The sequence below is a fragment of the Pseudophryne corroboree genome, chromosome 6 (genome assembly GCF_028390025.1).
Source record: "Pseudophryne corroboree isolate aPseCor3 chromosome 6, aPseCor3.hap2, whole genome shotgun sequence".
In the NCBI taxonomy this organism is placed as follows: domain Eukaryota; kingdom Metazoa; phylum Chordata; class Amphibia; order Anura; family Myobatrachidae; genus Pseudophryne; species Pseudophryne corroboree.
In genome coordinates this window covers 218008757-218023336 of record NC_086449.1, presented here as the reverse complement: position 1 = coordinate 218023336, position 14580 = coordinate 218008757, and the positions used below count along the sequence as shown (strand labels likewise).

The window sequence follows — 14580 nt, the reverse complement described above, 5'->3', positions numbered from 1 at the left end:
GCCTGGAAGACAGTCAGGTGGGAGCTCGGTTACGTTATTTCAGTCACGTTTGGGCAACATCTTGCCAGGATCCCTGGGTCACAGACCTTATCACCCAGGGATACAGACTGAAGTTTAAGGAACTCCCACCTCACAGATTCTTCAAATCAGGCTTACCAGCTTCTCCGTAAGAAAGTATGGCTTTAAAGGCAGCAATTCAAAAACTGGTACAGACTCAGGTTGTTGTCCCAGTTCAACTTCAACTACAAAACAAGGGTTATTATTCCAACCTGTTTGTGGTACCAAAACGGATGGTTCGTAAGGTCCATTTTAAACCTCATATCACTGAACCCGTTTTTAAGGGTGTTCAAGTTCAAGATGGAGTCTCTGAGAGCAGTGATCTCAGGTCTGGAGGTGGGGGAATTCCTGGTTTCTCTAGACATCAAGGATACGTACCTTCATATTCCTCATCAGGCTTATCTAAGGTTTGCACTACAGGACTGTCACTACCAGTTTCAGGCCCTGCCATTTGGCCTCTCCACGGCACTGAGGGTATTCACCAAGGTTATGGCAGAGATGATGTTTCTCCTTTGCAAGCAAGGAGTGAATACAGTACCGTACTGGACGACCTGCTGATAAAAGCGCCTTCCAGGGAGAGGTTGTTGGACAGCATTGCCCTCGCAACCCAACTACTTGAGGATCACGGATGGATTGTGAACCTACCAAAATCCCACCTGGAACCAATACGGAGGCTTCCGTTTCTGGGGTTGATACTGGATACGGAGGAACAGAAGGTATTCCTTCCATTGGAAAAGGCATTGGTAATCCAGTCGATGGTGCAGGATGTCCTAAAACCAGCCCGGACATCAGTGCATCTATGCATTCGCCTTCTGGGGAAGATGGTTGCCTCTTACAAAGCTCTGCAGTATGGAAGGTTTCATGTGAGGCCCTTCCAGCTGGATCTGCTGGACAAATGGTCCGTATCGCATCTTCACATGCACCAGAGGATACGTCTGTCACCAAAAGCCAGGATTTCTCTTCTGTGGTGGTTTCAGACTTCTCACCTGACCGAGGGTTGAAGGTTTGGGATTCAAAATTGGATTCTGCTAACCACAGACGCAAGCCTCAGAGGTTGGGGAGCAGTCGCCCAGGGGGAACTGTTCCAAATGGTCAAGTCAGGAAACCATTCTTCCGATCAACATTCTGGAACTAAGGGCCATATACAACGCCCTGCTACTTGCATCGCATATTCTTAAAAATCACGCCATTCAGGTTCAGTCGGACAATGTGACTGCAGTAACGTACAAAAACAGACAGGGCGGAACGAAGAGCAGAGCAGCAATGTCAGAGGTTCTCCTCTGGGCAGAAAGACACGCGGTGGTGCTGTCGGCAATCTTCATTCCGGGAGTAAGCAACTGGGAAGCAGACTTTCTCAGCAGACACGACCTCCACCCAGGAGAGTGGGGCCTTCACCCGCAGGTGTTCAAGTCCTTAACACGTCTGTGGGGAATTCCATGGATAGACATGATGGCCTCTCGTCTCAACAAGAAGCTAAAGCGGTATTGTTCCAGGTCGAGGGACCCGCAAGCAGTGGCGGTGGACGCTCTGGTGACTCCATGGGTCTACCAAATGGTTTACGTGTTTCTTCCTCTTCCACTGATCCCAAGAATTCTCAAAAGAATAAAAAGGGAAAAGGTTCATGCAATTCTCATTGCTCTGGATTGGCCAAGATGGCTTGAAACGCGGATCTACTGGAGATGCTCCTAGAGGACCCGTGGCCTCTACCTCTTCGATAGGATCTTCTACAACAGGGGGCGTTCGTCTGTCAAGACTTTCCACTGCTATGTTTGACGGCATGGAAATTGAGCGTCACATTTTAGCCCGGAAAGGCATTCCGAACAAGGTTATTCCAACCCTGATCCAAGCCAGGAAAGGGGTAATGTCTAAACATTACCACCGTATATGGAAAAAATATGTCTCATGGTGTGAAAACAGGAAATTTCCCACAGTGGAATTTCAACTGGGACGTTTTCTCCTTATTCTACAGTCGGATGTGGATGTGTGCCTACGTTTGGGTTCCTTGAAGGTACAGATTTCGGCCTTATCCATTTTCTTCCAGAAACAATTGGCTGCCCTCCCTGAGGTTCAGATGTTCTTGAATGGTGTTCTGCACATCCAACCGCCCTTTGTGCCTCCCATAGCGCCTTGGGATCTGAACGTGGTGTTGCAGTTCCTACAATCGGAATGGTTTGAGCCTTTACAGGAGTTTGATGTAAAGTTTCTTACATGGAAGACCGTTACACTATTGGCCTTAGCTTCTGCAAGGCGTGTGTCTCAAAATAGCCCCTATTTGATTTTTCATGAACATAGAGCTGAACTCGGAACTAGTCAGCAATTTCTTCCTAAGGTGGTGTCTGCATTTCATATCAACCAACCTATTGTCGTTCCAGTGCTTACTGACACCTATGCTACCTCAAAGTCCTTGGATGTTGTGAGGGCTTTGAAGAACTACGTGAAGCGGACAGCTCGTCACAGGAAATCTGACTCGCTGTTTGTTCTCTATGATCCCAAGAAAATTGGGTGTCCTGCTTCAAAGCAGTCTATTGCTCGCTGGATTAGGCTTACTATCCAGCATGCTTATTCATCGGCAGGATTGCCAGTTCCTAAAGTACAAGCCCACTCTACTAGGTCGGTGGGTTCTTCCTGGGCGGCTGCCCGGGGTGTCCTGGCTTTACAATTCTGCTTAGCAGCTACTTGGTCGGGATCGAACATGTTTGCTAAGTCCTACAAGTTCGATACTTTGGCCTCTGAGGACCTTCGGTTTGGTCAATCAGTTCTGCAGGAACCTTGACACTCTCCCACCCGGTTAGGGAGCTTTGGTACATCCCCATAGTACTAATGTGGACCCCAGTATCCTCTAGGACATAAGAGAAAAATAAGAATTTAATTACCTACCGGTAAATCCTTTTCTCGTAGCCTGTAGAGGATACTGGGCGCCCGCCCAGTGCTTCGTTTTTCCTGCACTGTTACTCTGTTAAGTAATATTGTTGGTTAAGCTGTTGCTGTTCCTATTCAAATTGGTTAGTATGGCTTTCCTCTTGTTTGTGTGTGCTGGTTCGACTCTCACCACTGTTTTGTTACATCCTTCCTCAGGATATGTCTGTCTCCTCGGGCACAGTTTCTAGACTGAGTCTGGTAGGAGGGGCATAGAGGGAGGAGCCAGTGCTCCTCCCTTTATTGATTTCTTAAAGTGCCCAAGGCTCCTAGTGGACCTGGCTATACCCCATGGTACTAATGTGGACCCCAGTATCCTCTACGGACTACGAGAAAAGGATTTACCGGTTTGTAATTAAAATCCTATTTTATATGGTCTCCCTTCATTCTTAACCAAAATATTCCCTTTCTCAACTTATTATTTACTATCTTCCCTCTGTTTTCAGTATCATCCCTGACACTTTAGCTCTGCACTTGGGTATTACACACTTGCAGTGTCCTTGTCTGCGATTAAACATCTCTTTGTTCCATGGGTACCACAAATCTGTCAGTGTTGGAGAATTGCCACGTGGTCGGGCAGCTGATTGTTAGCAATGTAAGGACATGATTCTGAATTTCACGCCGTGCCGATAATCGTACTGCATTTGTCTAAGTTGCACAGTCCCATAGAGGCGCAGTAGAGACTGAGACACATAGTCTGGAAAATGTGTTATTAGCAGTCTCTTATGAAGCGCTGCATATTCCAAAAACATCTAAAGACATAAAATGGGCATCTCAGTCTTTGCAGATTCAGGTGCACACTTCTACACCAGCGGACGGGCCTATACTAGCGTTAGCACAGACGCTGTTACGGACAAAGACGCTAACTCTGGGAAGCTGGGTGCCTAGACTTTGTTCTGTGTCCCTGTGTTATTGCACAGAACACAGGACTAGGGTAACATAATTTCAGGTTCAGTAGGCTGACCTTTTTTAGCTCATGTTGATTTATTTTTATATTTTTGCATATCTTCAGTATAAAAGAGAAAATTATAACTTTGGGGTGAGGGGCTGAACAACAATCGTGGCCTTGATTTCATTTTATTTTGTAGGTTTACTTTTCAAGGCCTGTATTATCTTCTGTAATGTAAATTTCCCAAAATATGGGAATTTTATTAGTTTTAAGAAGTGTGCCGTTTTGAGAATTGCACATTGGCCTAATTGCATTCCAATAGACATTCAGGCTGATTGGTATCGTCACTCATTCGTCGCATCCGATATGGTGGTGTTACGGACTGTGATCACGCAGCCTAATGTAGAAAAAATCCCTGCAAATGGATAATATGAAGCTGTACAACTCTGACATTCCACGGCTTACTTACAAAAGAAAGCCAATACAGGTTCTTTCATTTACCCTTCCTCTAAAACCCTCTTTCCTTCTTCACAATCACATATTGGTTGCATAGGTTCAATGCCACAATTGTGTAACAAAACACTTCCGCGGAAATTGATCCCTAAACAAAGTGCTCTTCTCTGTATGTTTATTAATAATAATAATACTAAACATAAAAAGTGATTGCTACTATGTTGCTCAGACTGAATCAGCCCTGCTCTTCCTGAGCAGCTTGATAGTTACAGCAGAAGTAATGTTGTGCTTGTTAAACTGTGTTATCACCACATTTCTTAGTTCAATCTGAAATGTGTAAATAAAGTCAGCAGGATGTCGATGGCATTGCCAGATGATGTGTCACTGCTGCAGCACAAGTAGTCTTGTACGGCTGTTCAATCCTTGCCGTTTCCGATTACTGCCACTGCCTAACTTGGGCACAATATCTACCAGGTCTTGTCTTGAAGCAAACCAAAAACAAATACCTGTTGTAAGTAACTCCCTACAGTACATGAGGTTTTTATTTTTTCAAATAATAAAGTGTTTTGTTTATCATTTTTTCTTCTTCAGGAGTCTGAAAGAAAAAGCATAAGAGACCGAATTCAGATGGTACAAGATATCGTTATTACGGTTCAGAATATTCTAGAAGAAATTGCCTGTTTTGGGGAACGGATAAAAAAGTAAGTGTTCACCTACCTCCTTGCGTACACTGTAGATACACTCATCAGGCAAACACGTGCAGGACAGATTTTCAGTACATACAAATAAATACCTAAGTGCAGATATCAGTGGAAAGCAAACTCTGTTAATGATCAAATTAGGTCATACGGTGGCTCCTATAAAAATGCCAAACTCGGATTAGATCTTATTAGATCCCAGTCACTAGCATGATTTAATGCGGGTTTTTAAACTGTGACGTCATTTGAAAGCTGTCCTCGAGCAGCATCAGAAATCATGATTTATATAGTATCTTAAGTGCCCATGTCCCTTGCTGTACAAATCAGTATGGCTTGATGGAATATATTGCGAGATTATATAGATAGTGCCCACTTGGCTGGTGACTTAATTTTGTTCATTTTCATGTATTGGCCAGCTGTTTAGTGATATAGTTCTATTGTGCTCGACACTGTTTCTGTTTGCTTTGTGTTCCATTGTCAGTGCCCTTTTGTGTAAAGTGGTTCTAAAGTCATTCAAGGAAAAACACTTCCCAACCTCTTTAAACTCCCCAGGAGCCTGGCTTAGTTCAGTCCTGATTACACAGTGCGTCTTCTGATCAGCAGGCATCTCAGGCGGGCAGTTTATTTTGAGTAAAGCGCTGGATCATGGGGCTTAAAGTAAGCGAGCCACTGTGAGCTAGCAAGTACAGTACAGAACACTTAAATGGTTCTGGGAGCTGGACCAGCAACTAGCAGCCACATGAGCTCCAGAGCTCCTGCTGTCAGCCTGGTGTTTATAGATAGGTGTGTGCTTTCATGTAAGGGCACTGGATGGAGAAAATGGCAAACACAAACCAGCCAGCCTGCTGATCAGTTCTGCTTTTTACGTCAGCATTCTATGCTTTATAGTGAGAGATGATGGAGCAGGAGGCTGCCAGGGGCTGAACAAAGGACTGTCCAATATAGTTTTAGCATAACTATTTCTGTTCCTTATTCACGTCATGGGAGGGAAATTTTAGAGGAGAGGTACAGGTTTTGAATAAATTGTTCTAAGCAAGGATATGTGTTATATGGGAATTTAGGTTCACTGAGAGCAATGAGAGATGTACTAGATTTTGGTTCCTAAAAAGCTATTTCAAATGAACACATTGCCTGTGCTTTGTATGTTAGTGAGGAGGAGGGATTTGGGTCAGGTTAACAGATTAGTCATGTAAATTGTCACTCTTAGTGCAGCCGCTGTGTGGTTACAGTACAGTTATGTGGCACAAATGCATGTAAGCGTGTTGCAATGAGCCGATGTCATCCTGTGTATTGCATCTACAGTATCAATATTTATATGGCTGATGTGACAGACCTGGTATGGGCATTTGTTATCATTGCTGAATGTTCATATATAGAACAGGTGTAAATTGATAGACCGTACATACTGTAGGCAGCAGATCTGCACAAGATGGTGGACAGGGTCAAAATGTCAACAGGTTCAAATTGTCGACATGCAAATGGTCAACGCATGTTTTTTGTTATTTTTAACCCTAACCCTTCCCTTGGTGTCTAATCCTAACCAAAACAAACCCTTCAGCAACCATATTTCTAACCGTCCGGCATGTGCCTGACCCTAACCATCCTCCCAAGTGCCTACCTCTACCATGAAAAGTCATCATTCTGTGTCGACCTTTTGACCATGTCGACCTATTGTCTGTCTGTCTATGTACTGCCTAGATACGATCCAGATACCATATTGAACATCTGTATCGTTCGTTTTGTGTAGCTGTAATCAAGGGATATCTTCTACAATGTTTGAGTAGCTTCTATTTGTAGTTTCTAAACAAGCAGGCTACCTGCCCTATTTCTTGATGAATTAGCCAGCAGGAGGCATTGTTCTGCATCAATCTAAGTAATGACTAATAAGCTTCATTTAGTGTACTATTCTGCTGCTGCTACTACTATTGCTGCAGTAATCACTTTTATTAATAAAGATGAAGATGGATACAGTTACGTAGGTTATCATGGAATACCTTTCTGTACGCCATGACTTTTTTGCAGGGATTCAGTATGATTTGCCGGTGTATGGGATGCCGTTGGTCAGAATACTGACGCCGACATCCTAATAGTTGAAATCTCGACATGGGGGGAGGTAAGACTGCCTCCTCCCCCCTGCGTGTTTCCTACCCCCTACCTCTCCCTTCCTGTAGCCTAACCCTAAGCCTCTCCCCTTAGTGTCTAAACCTAACCATCCCCAGTCATGCCTAACCCTAATCATCCCTCTGTAGCCTAATCCATACCCTACTCCCCCCACCCCCCCTCCAGACCTAACCCATCCGCAATACGGCTGTCAGGATTCTGGCTGCCGGGATCACAAGAGCCGCCATCTTAACCGCATCACTTTTGCGCGCAATTGTCCTGTTCATCCAGATGTTAAAGATTGGGATTTATGTACTAACAATGTTTAAATGTGTTGTATTTGCATTTAATTGCCTGCTTTGCACCATAGTGCATTGTTTAACATCAGTTGCTCATTGGTTGTTACTTCACATTAGCACTTGATGAATAACCCCCTATGTTATTATCCCTTCATGTGATAACTTACCTTAGGCTTTAAATGCGTGGCACAATATTGCTCAGGAATTCCATAACGCAATTGAAAATGATTTCCCCTTAACTGATCCCACATAAATGCAATCTAACTTTTTTTTTTACTTCTTCCAGCACATTTAATTGGAGTGTTCCATTCCTCTCCCTTCTTGCCTGTTCCATACTCTTGGTTGCAACAATTCTTTTGTATTTTATACCTTTAAGATACATCATTCTTATTTGGGGTAAGTGACATTTTTAAAATCCAAAATGTGTTTTATTTTTAAGTGAAAGTGAAATAATATGCCTTTGTACCAATGACAATGTTTTGTGGACTCGTATAGGTTGCTATACTGTGTTTAGAGCATCTTTCACCTCCATCATAGGTCCTCTTCATCTGTACTGTAAAGGTCCCAACACATGGTACAATGTGTCCCCAAACGACACATCACAAGCGTCAGGACACGGTGGGGTGGCTGCATCGGCAAGTACATACACACTTGCCGATGCCGACAGTAATGAGCAACAGCGGGGGAACGGAGAGCCGGGCTAAGCTGCCAACATCGTTCTCCACCTACTCAGATCTTTCTCCAAGTTCAAAAGATCTGAGGGATGTCCAACAACCCGCGGGTGCGACCATCACATCGTTATTATGCCTACACACGGACAGTTTTTAAACAATTTGTCGTTCCAATCTGTTAAAAATGACAATATTGTTTTTTTTTTAATCGTACCGTGTGTGGGGGCCTTAACACAAACAAAAACATCCACCCTGAGAATCTGTTTATCTGCTACCCAGTCCTGCTTTACGTCAGCATTATATGCTGTACAGGGAGGGGAGATGGAGCAGGAAGCTGTCAGGGGTGAAACTGCTCAATATGGGTTCAGCATAATTCTTGCTGTCCCTTGTGCAAGTCATGAATGAGAGGGAATTTTTGTGGCGGGTGCATGTTTTGAATAGGATGTACCAAATGTAGAACTGGTTTGGAAGGTGAAGGGTCCTCTTAAAAAAAAAAAAAAAAAAAAAAAAAAAAAAGGAAACACTATGCAGATGTATAATGTTTTTTTGGGTTTTTTTTTTTTTTTTTTAATTCATTAAAAAAGTTTACATTAAATTACTTTGTGTCCAAAATAAATGTTGTAGACTCTGCAATGTACTCTATGTACTGCACTGGTGTGTCAAACATTATTTTGACCATCTGCATGCTTATTAAGCAGTGTGACATGGGTGTTATCACACCTTTACATAGGTAATGACATATTCTTTTACAACTGAAGTTAAATACTAGAAGGGCACAGATGTATCTCATTGTATAAGAAGGCTGGATGTTCTTTTTCGCTCTGGGAAATTAACATGTGACCAGTAGAAGAAAAAATACAATAATACTCAAACATCAGGTTTTCACACTCATTCCTAACCTGTAAATTTGCTCACGCTGTCGCTGTTGATGTGTCGGCATTCATTCTTTTTAAAGTAGGAATAAGCTCAAATGGATTTTTCTTGGCAGGCATCAATAAATTTACAAAGAGGCTTCGGAACCCATACGCTATAGACAATAATGAGTTTTTAGATTTTCTCTCCAGGGTACCATCTGATGTTCAAAAGGTAAGTTGATTTTTATTTTCTTTGATATGATCCTGTATAATAGTGTCATAGAAAATCTACCAAAACATAAACTCACTATTAGGATAATGGTACACAAATGACATTTTACTGTACATGGCTCCTCAAATTATGTTCTCATAAAATCTTAGCACATGGTGATTAGTGTCTGATGCTGGTATTACATTTCCTAAGTCTGCGCTGACTGTGCATGCTAGAACCCCCGCCTTGATGTAGCAGTGTGGTACACAGGGAACCAGTGCATGGCTATCCCGGCATACAGGAATAATACATAATTCTGATGACCTTGCAATCACTGGCAGGAGTTTTGCAGCTTTGAAGTACAATAATTGAGCATGCAGAGCACAAATAACAAATAGGTATTATAGGAAATAGTTATATGTTTACCGTATTACACAATAAATAAGAAAATGCTGGATGTAAAACATGAAATGCTGTGCCTTTTTTTTTTTACTTTTTTAGCTAATTCATGTCACCAAAAAGACAAATGATCACCGCCCCAGTTTAGTTTTCCTAGATTATTTTTTCAAGTGTAGATTACAGAAGGCAGGAAACGCTCTTTTGTCAGTGTCTGACTGTATGTACTCAAGTAAAGCAACCCGCCTACTCCCGTAATAGCATTATGCCACCTTAAACATTGCCGTGGGAGAACCTGCAACTAAATCCGTTTAGACAGTCATGCCTAGCTATGTAGAGCTGCTCATGCAATTAATTTATTTTATGTAGGCTTTTCAGTTTGTCATCCTTATTTATAGATTTGTACTGGGGTTGTTACAGTTCACTTATGTGCGTTTTTTGTTTGTTCCCCGGGGCCTTTTTAATTCACTTGTGCAGTACGTTGTAATAGCCTTAAGTCAGTAAAGAGACACCTATTTGCCATTGCTAAAATCTGTTAGAAACCACTCTGTCTCATTAAAATAATTTCTGCACTTAATATTTGCACATGTTGAAGAAACTCCATTCTGGCTACCAATTAATTCTCAGTGTTCTTATGTTTAGAAAATGATTCATTACTCGGAATGTTCTGTAGATTCCCTGAGTGTCTCCTTGGGGAGCCATTAGCTCACTCCATAGAAAGCTAGAACTGCTTAATGGAAAACGTCGTATCTGTTTACTTTTACAGGTGCAGTATGTCGAATTGAAACCTAGTGGCAACCAAGGTGCCTTTAAGAAAAAGCGAGGTGGCTTGTAACAGAAAACCGTATTACCAAACTTCTCGGGTTTTGTATTGGTAAAATCATGCACTAATAAACAACGCAAGCCCTGGACTTCACTGATCTCACCTTAAGGACAAGGCATGGGGTGCTGGATACCCCTAGAGACCTGCTGTCTCAGCTGTGTCAAAGACCACACAATTTAGCTGACTGGTTTCAGTTAAACCTATACCATGTACCAAGGATTTGCCAGCAGGAATTTGGAATAAAATTGTTAAGCACAAACTGAATTGGAAATTAAGGAGTGTGTGTTATTAATGTTTTGTTGGTCAGTTTTTCTGTTTGTCTTTTGGTGGGAGGGTAAGAAAAAAAGACAAAGGTACTTGATAATTTGTGACAACGGTCTCAAAGATTTATTCTAGTGGACCCTAAGATATGTTTGTTTATTGTGGCTAAAAAACTTCTACATCAACAAAATAGTCTATGTAATGCGATTCATACTTCTCACCATGTATACAGTCTTGAAAGTATGTCTTTCACAATCAGGTGTCATTTTGTGCTTGCTGAAATCTCCCTTTCCGGCTCCATACTTGATGCAATATGCTTTTGTACATTACATGCCAGTGTGTAAGCAAAAAATATATTTATTTGAAGTTACTGTAACTGGTTGAATCCGATATTATTTTCTTAGAAAAAAAAACTATTGCATTTGCACCTTACTGCCAAACTGTACATAGCAATATAAAATACATTTGTATATTTATATAATCCGTTTCTAGCACTTTTCAGCACACTACAAAAATCATATGATGCGGTCTTCACAAATATGTTGTTCTAGTGTCAGTGGTGGAAACCACCCTAGTCTAAAGGTAGTTCTATTAGAAAGGTGCCACACAAGCAGAATATAGAGGCTGAAATATAACTAAATAACCTTGATAAGAAGCTAGTTTTAAACTGTGGCATTAATACACAGATTTTTTTAATGCTTTTTTATCCAAAGACTTTCTAGAATTTATAGTAGTTCTCAATTTGTGGAACATTAGATACCAGTGCCAAAGATTCTTAATTTTATATGTTAAAACTAGAATATCTTTAATGTGTGTGTAATTTCTTACTAAAGCAACCAATATCTGAGATGTTCACATACACTAATGCTCAGGATTACTCTTCTGTTTCTGGATTATGAGTGAATTGATCTAGAATTACTTTCCATGGTGTTAAATTTGAGTTAAATCTAGGTACGTTTCAGTCAGTAGCCTGCAAAGGATTGTGTTGGGTTATACGTAAATCCATGTTATACTGGTCGCTCTGTATAATCTGTACACAATCTAATGTTACAATTTATGTTTAAAATAACTGCATTTCAGATTTTGTTTGTCATTGCAATCAAGGGAAATTTTATTATTGCATTTTATATTGATTTACTACTACTGGTCACGTGTTCTTTGTAAGACACTGACTCCCTGACTCCTTACAGTATGTCTAAAACAATCTTCCTTTAAAATTGTAGTCTGTTAATAATTGTTAAAAGGCATTTATAATTGTAGGTGTATATCTTTGTTTCTGGTTAGAATTGTATTTTTGTATAAAATAAAAATATTTTGTTGTAAATATTATACATGTGACTCAGTGAAACTATATTAAAAGAAAAAATTGTGTGCACCGTGTTCATTAATCTACAGGTGGAATTATATCACTCCAGTATTTGGTGGTAATTTTGAAAATATTCAGTAAAGTTATTGAAGAACAGGGCTGTAACCCCTTAGCAATCAGTTATAAATGGTTTGTATGCATGACACAGATTCTGCTCTGATGTCTGTGGAATAGCTTCCATGTTGGCTATTATGTCAGTGGCGTTTCTAGAAACGTTTGACATCACATTTGTCCAGAAGTAATGGTATCTGTCCATGAAAAAAATTGTCTGCAGATATGATTACGCAGTCACTTACAACTAAAAGATCCAGTCTGGTCTAATAAATTGCCCATAATGTATATAGGCATAGCTCTCTTATTAACCTGGGTTCCATAAATTGATCACATTATATATATATATATATATATATATATATAGATCCCACACAATGGAGGCACTCGGCGAAATAATAACTGACACCACCACAGCCGGTACCGGCTGTGGTGGTGTCAGTTATTATTTTGCCGAGTGCCTCCATTGTGTGGGATCCATATACTCGTTTGAGAGGTTGTGCAGCGGACCCGTTGCATTCTTCAAAGCGTGAGTGCCAGACACATCGTACATTTTTATATATATATATATATATATATATATATATATATATATATATATAGTGGTCCACATGGTGGGCAGTAGTGTACTGTAAGTATCTACCCAGAAATGCTATTGGTCACCTACACCTCTTTATAACGAATAACACATTTTGGGGCAGATGTATTAACCTGGCGAAGGAGTAAAGAAGTGATAAAGCAGTGATAAATGCAAGGTGATAACACATCAGCCAATCATTACGGATTTGAAAAATCACAGTTAGGAGCTGATTGGCTGGTGCGTTATCACCTTCCACTAATCATCGCTTTATCACTTCTTTATCCCTTCTCCAGGCGTAATACATCTGCCCCTTTATGAGGTACCCTAGCAGTGCCTCATCCTGAAACGGCATGTACACCATTAAAGGCAGCCAAGTAATTATCTGTGGACTATATTAATCCTATATTGGCAAGTACAAGTCATCTTGTAAGGACCTTAATATAACATGAGCTATAATCAAAACATGCACTACTAACTGGAAAAAGAAATGATCTTTCAAAACATTCACAATGATTTGTGTGACAATTTGCAAATTCTCCAATTTACATTAGGATAAACTTCAGATGCTTCTGCGCATCATTCTATTTGTCAAGAACATGTATTTCATGATCCATGTCTTGTCACAGACCACAGACGCTCATTAAAATAAAACCTCCATACAAAACAAGACCTAAAAAGCATGTACTAGTCTAGCCCAAGCCTTTGCTAGACATTTGCATTTATCACTGCCAGTCTTAGCTCTTCATAGCTGTGGCATTTCCCATGCATTGTTAACAGTGATTGCCACCTAATTAAGCCACGGCTCATCAAAAGATGCCTCTTTTTATGCTGAGAAAGGCATCCAAAGTCTGCTCCCCCAATCAATAACAATGTTTCTTTTAGTATTCCAGAGAGATCACCGCTGAATAGAATGCCAGCATGAATAAGGAGATATACACACTTAATTTAAACATTTTATACAACTTTTGGTATAGCTAGTTCTCAGATCTTGTGGTATGGTTTACAGACAGTGCATGCAGCCACTAAAGCACTCCTTATTCAATGCCAGAGAAAGTGTTTGCCTATGGGTAAATGTCTGTATTAATGTATATTTTCTGGTGAATATGAGAAGGTCTTCATCCTAAAAAAGGGAAATCAAACGAAAGAATAACTGTTTCATTTTGTTTTTTCATTTATTGATGAAAGCTATACAAAACAATGGAGTATATTTTCTAAAGGTCGATTTGTATCCTATTTCATATTGATAAAAAAATTATCTAAATTGATAGTGTTTCAGGGGCCAAAATACTAATTTTACTAACATTTACAATTCAATATAAAAAAATCGTCTGTTAGTAAATGTGTATTACAACATAGATTTAGATCTTTTTTTCCAGATTTAAAATCTAAATCAATCTGTAATAAATATAATCCTAGTCCCCAGAGTGAAATGTAATTGCCCAATAATAGGTTAAGAGCAATCATATGTGTGATGACTTTGCACTCTAGGGGACATATTCAATTGACTGGCACATTTTTGGCACAAAACCTTCTGCAGACCTCGCAACCAATTTTATATTACCTCAGGTATGTGCATTCCCAATACCTGCAGTATGCAATTATAATCAAATATTAACCACAGGATTTTTAGCACAAAAACTCATGGGAGGAAGGGGGGTGAGGGGGTAGTGTAGGAGAGCAGTGTGTGCAGTTAGGGGGTGCAGGGCGAGGGGTAGTGTAGGAGAACAGTGTGTGCAGGTAGGGGGTGCAGGGTGAGGGGTAGTGTAGGACAGCAGTGTGTGCAGGGAGGGGGTGCAGGGTGAGGGGTAGTGTAGTAGAGCAGTGTGCAGGGAGGGAGTACAGGGTGAGGGGTAGTGTAGTAGAGCAGTGTGTGCAGGGAGGGGGTACAGGGTGAGGGGTAGTGTAGGAGAGCAGTGTGAGGGGTAGTGTAGGAGAGCCGTGTGTGCCAAGAGGAA

At 40.8% G+C, this 14580-nt stretch overlaps 1 protein-coding gene across 3 annotated transcripts in view; it reads left to right on the top strand.

Moving 5' to 3' along the window:
• MCTP2 (multiple C2 and transmembrane domain containing 2) overlaps positions 1–11999 on the top strand; it is a 351794-nt gene extending 339795 nt beyond the window's left edge. For all 3 annotated transcript variants that reach the window (XM_063925724.1, XM_063925723.1, XM_063925725.1), the window contains 4 exons: positions 4907–5016; positions 7699–7808; positions 9072–9169; positions 10311–11999. In XM_063925724.1, the coding sequence (XP_063781794.1) occupies positions 4907–5016; positions 7699–7808; positions 9072–9169; positions 10311–10379 (387 nt within the window). In that variant the 3' untranslated portion in view covers positions 10380–11999. The remainder of the gene's footprint in view (positions 1–4906; positions 5017–7698; positions 7809–9071; positions 9170–10310) is intronic.
• The last annotated feature ends 2581 nt before the right edge of the window (positions 12000–14580 follow it).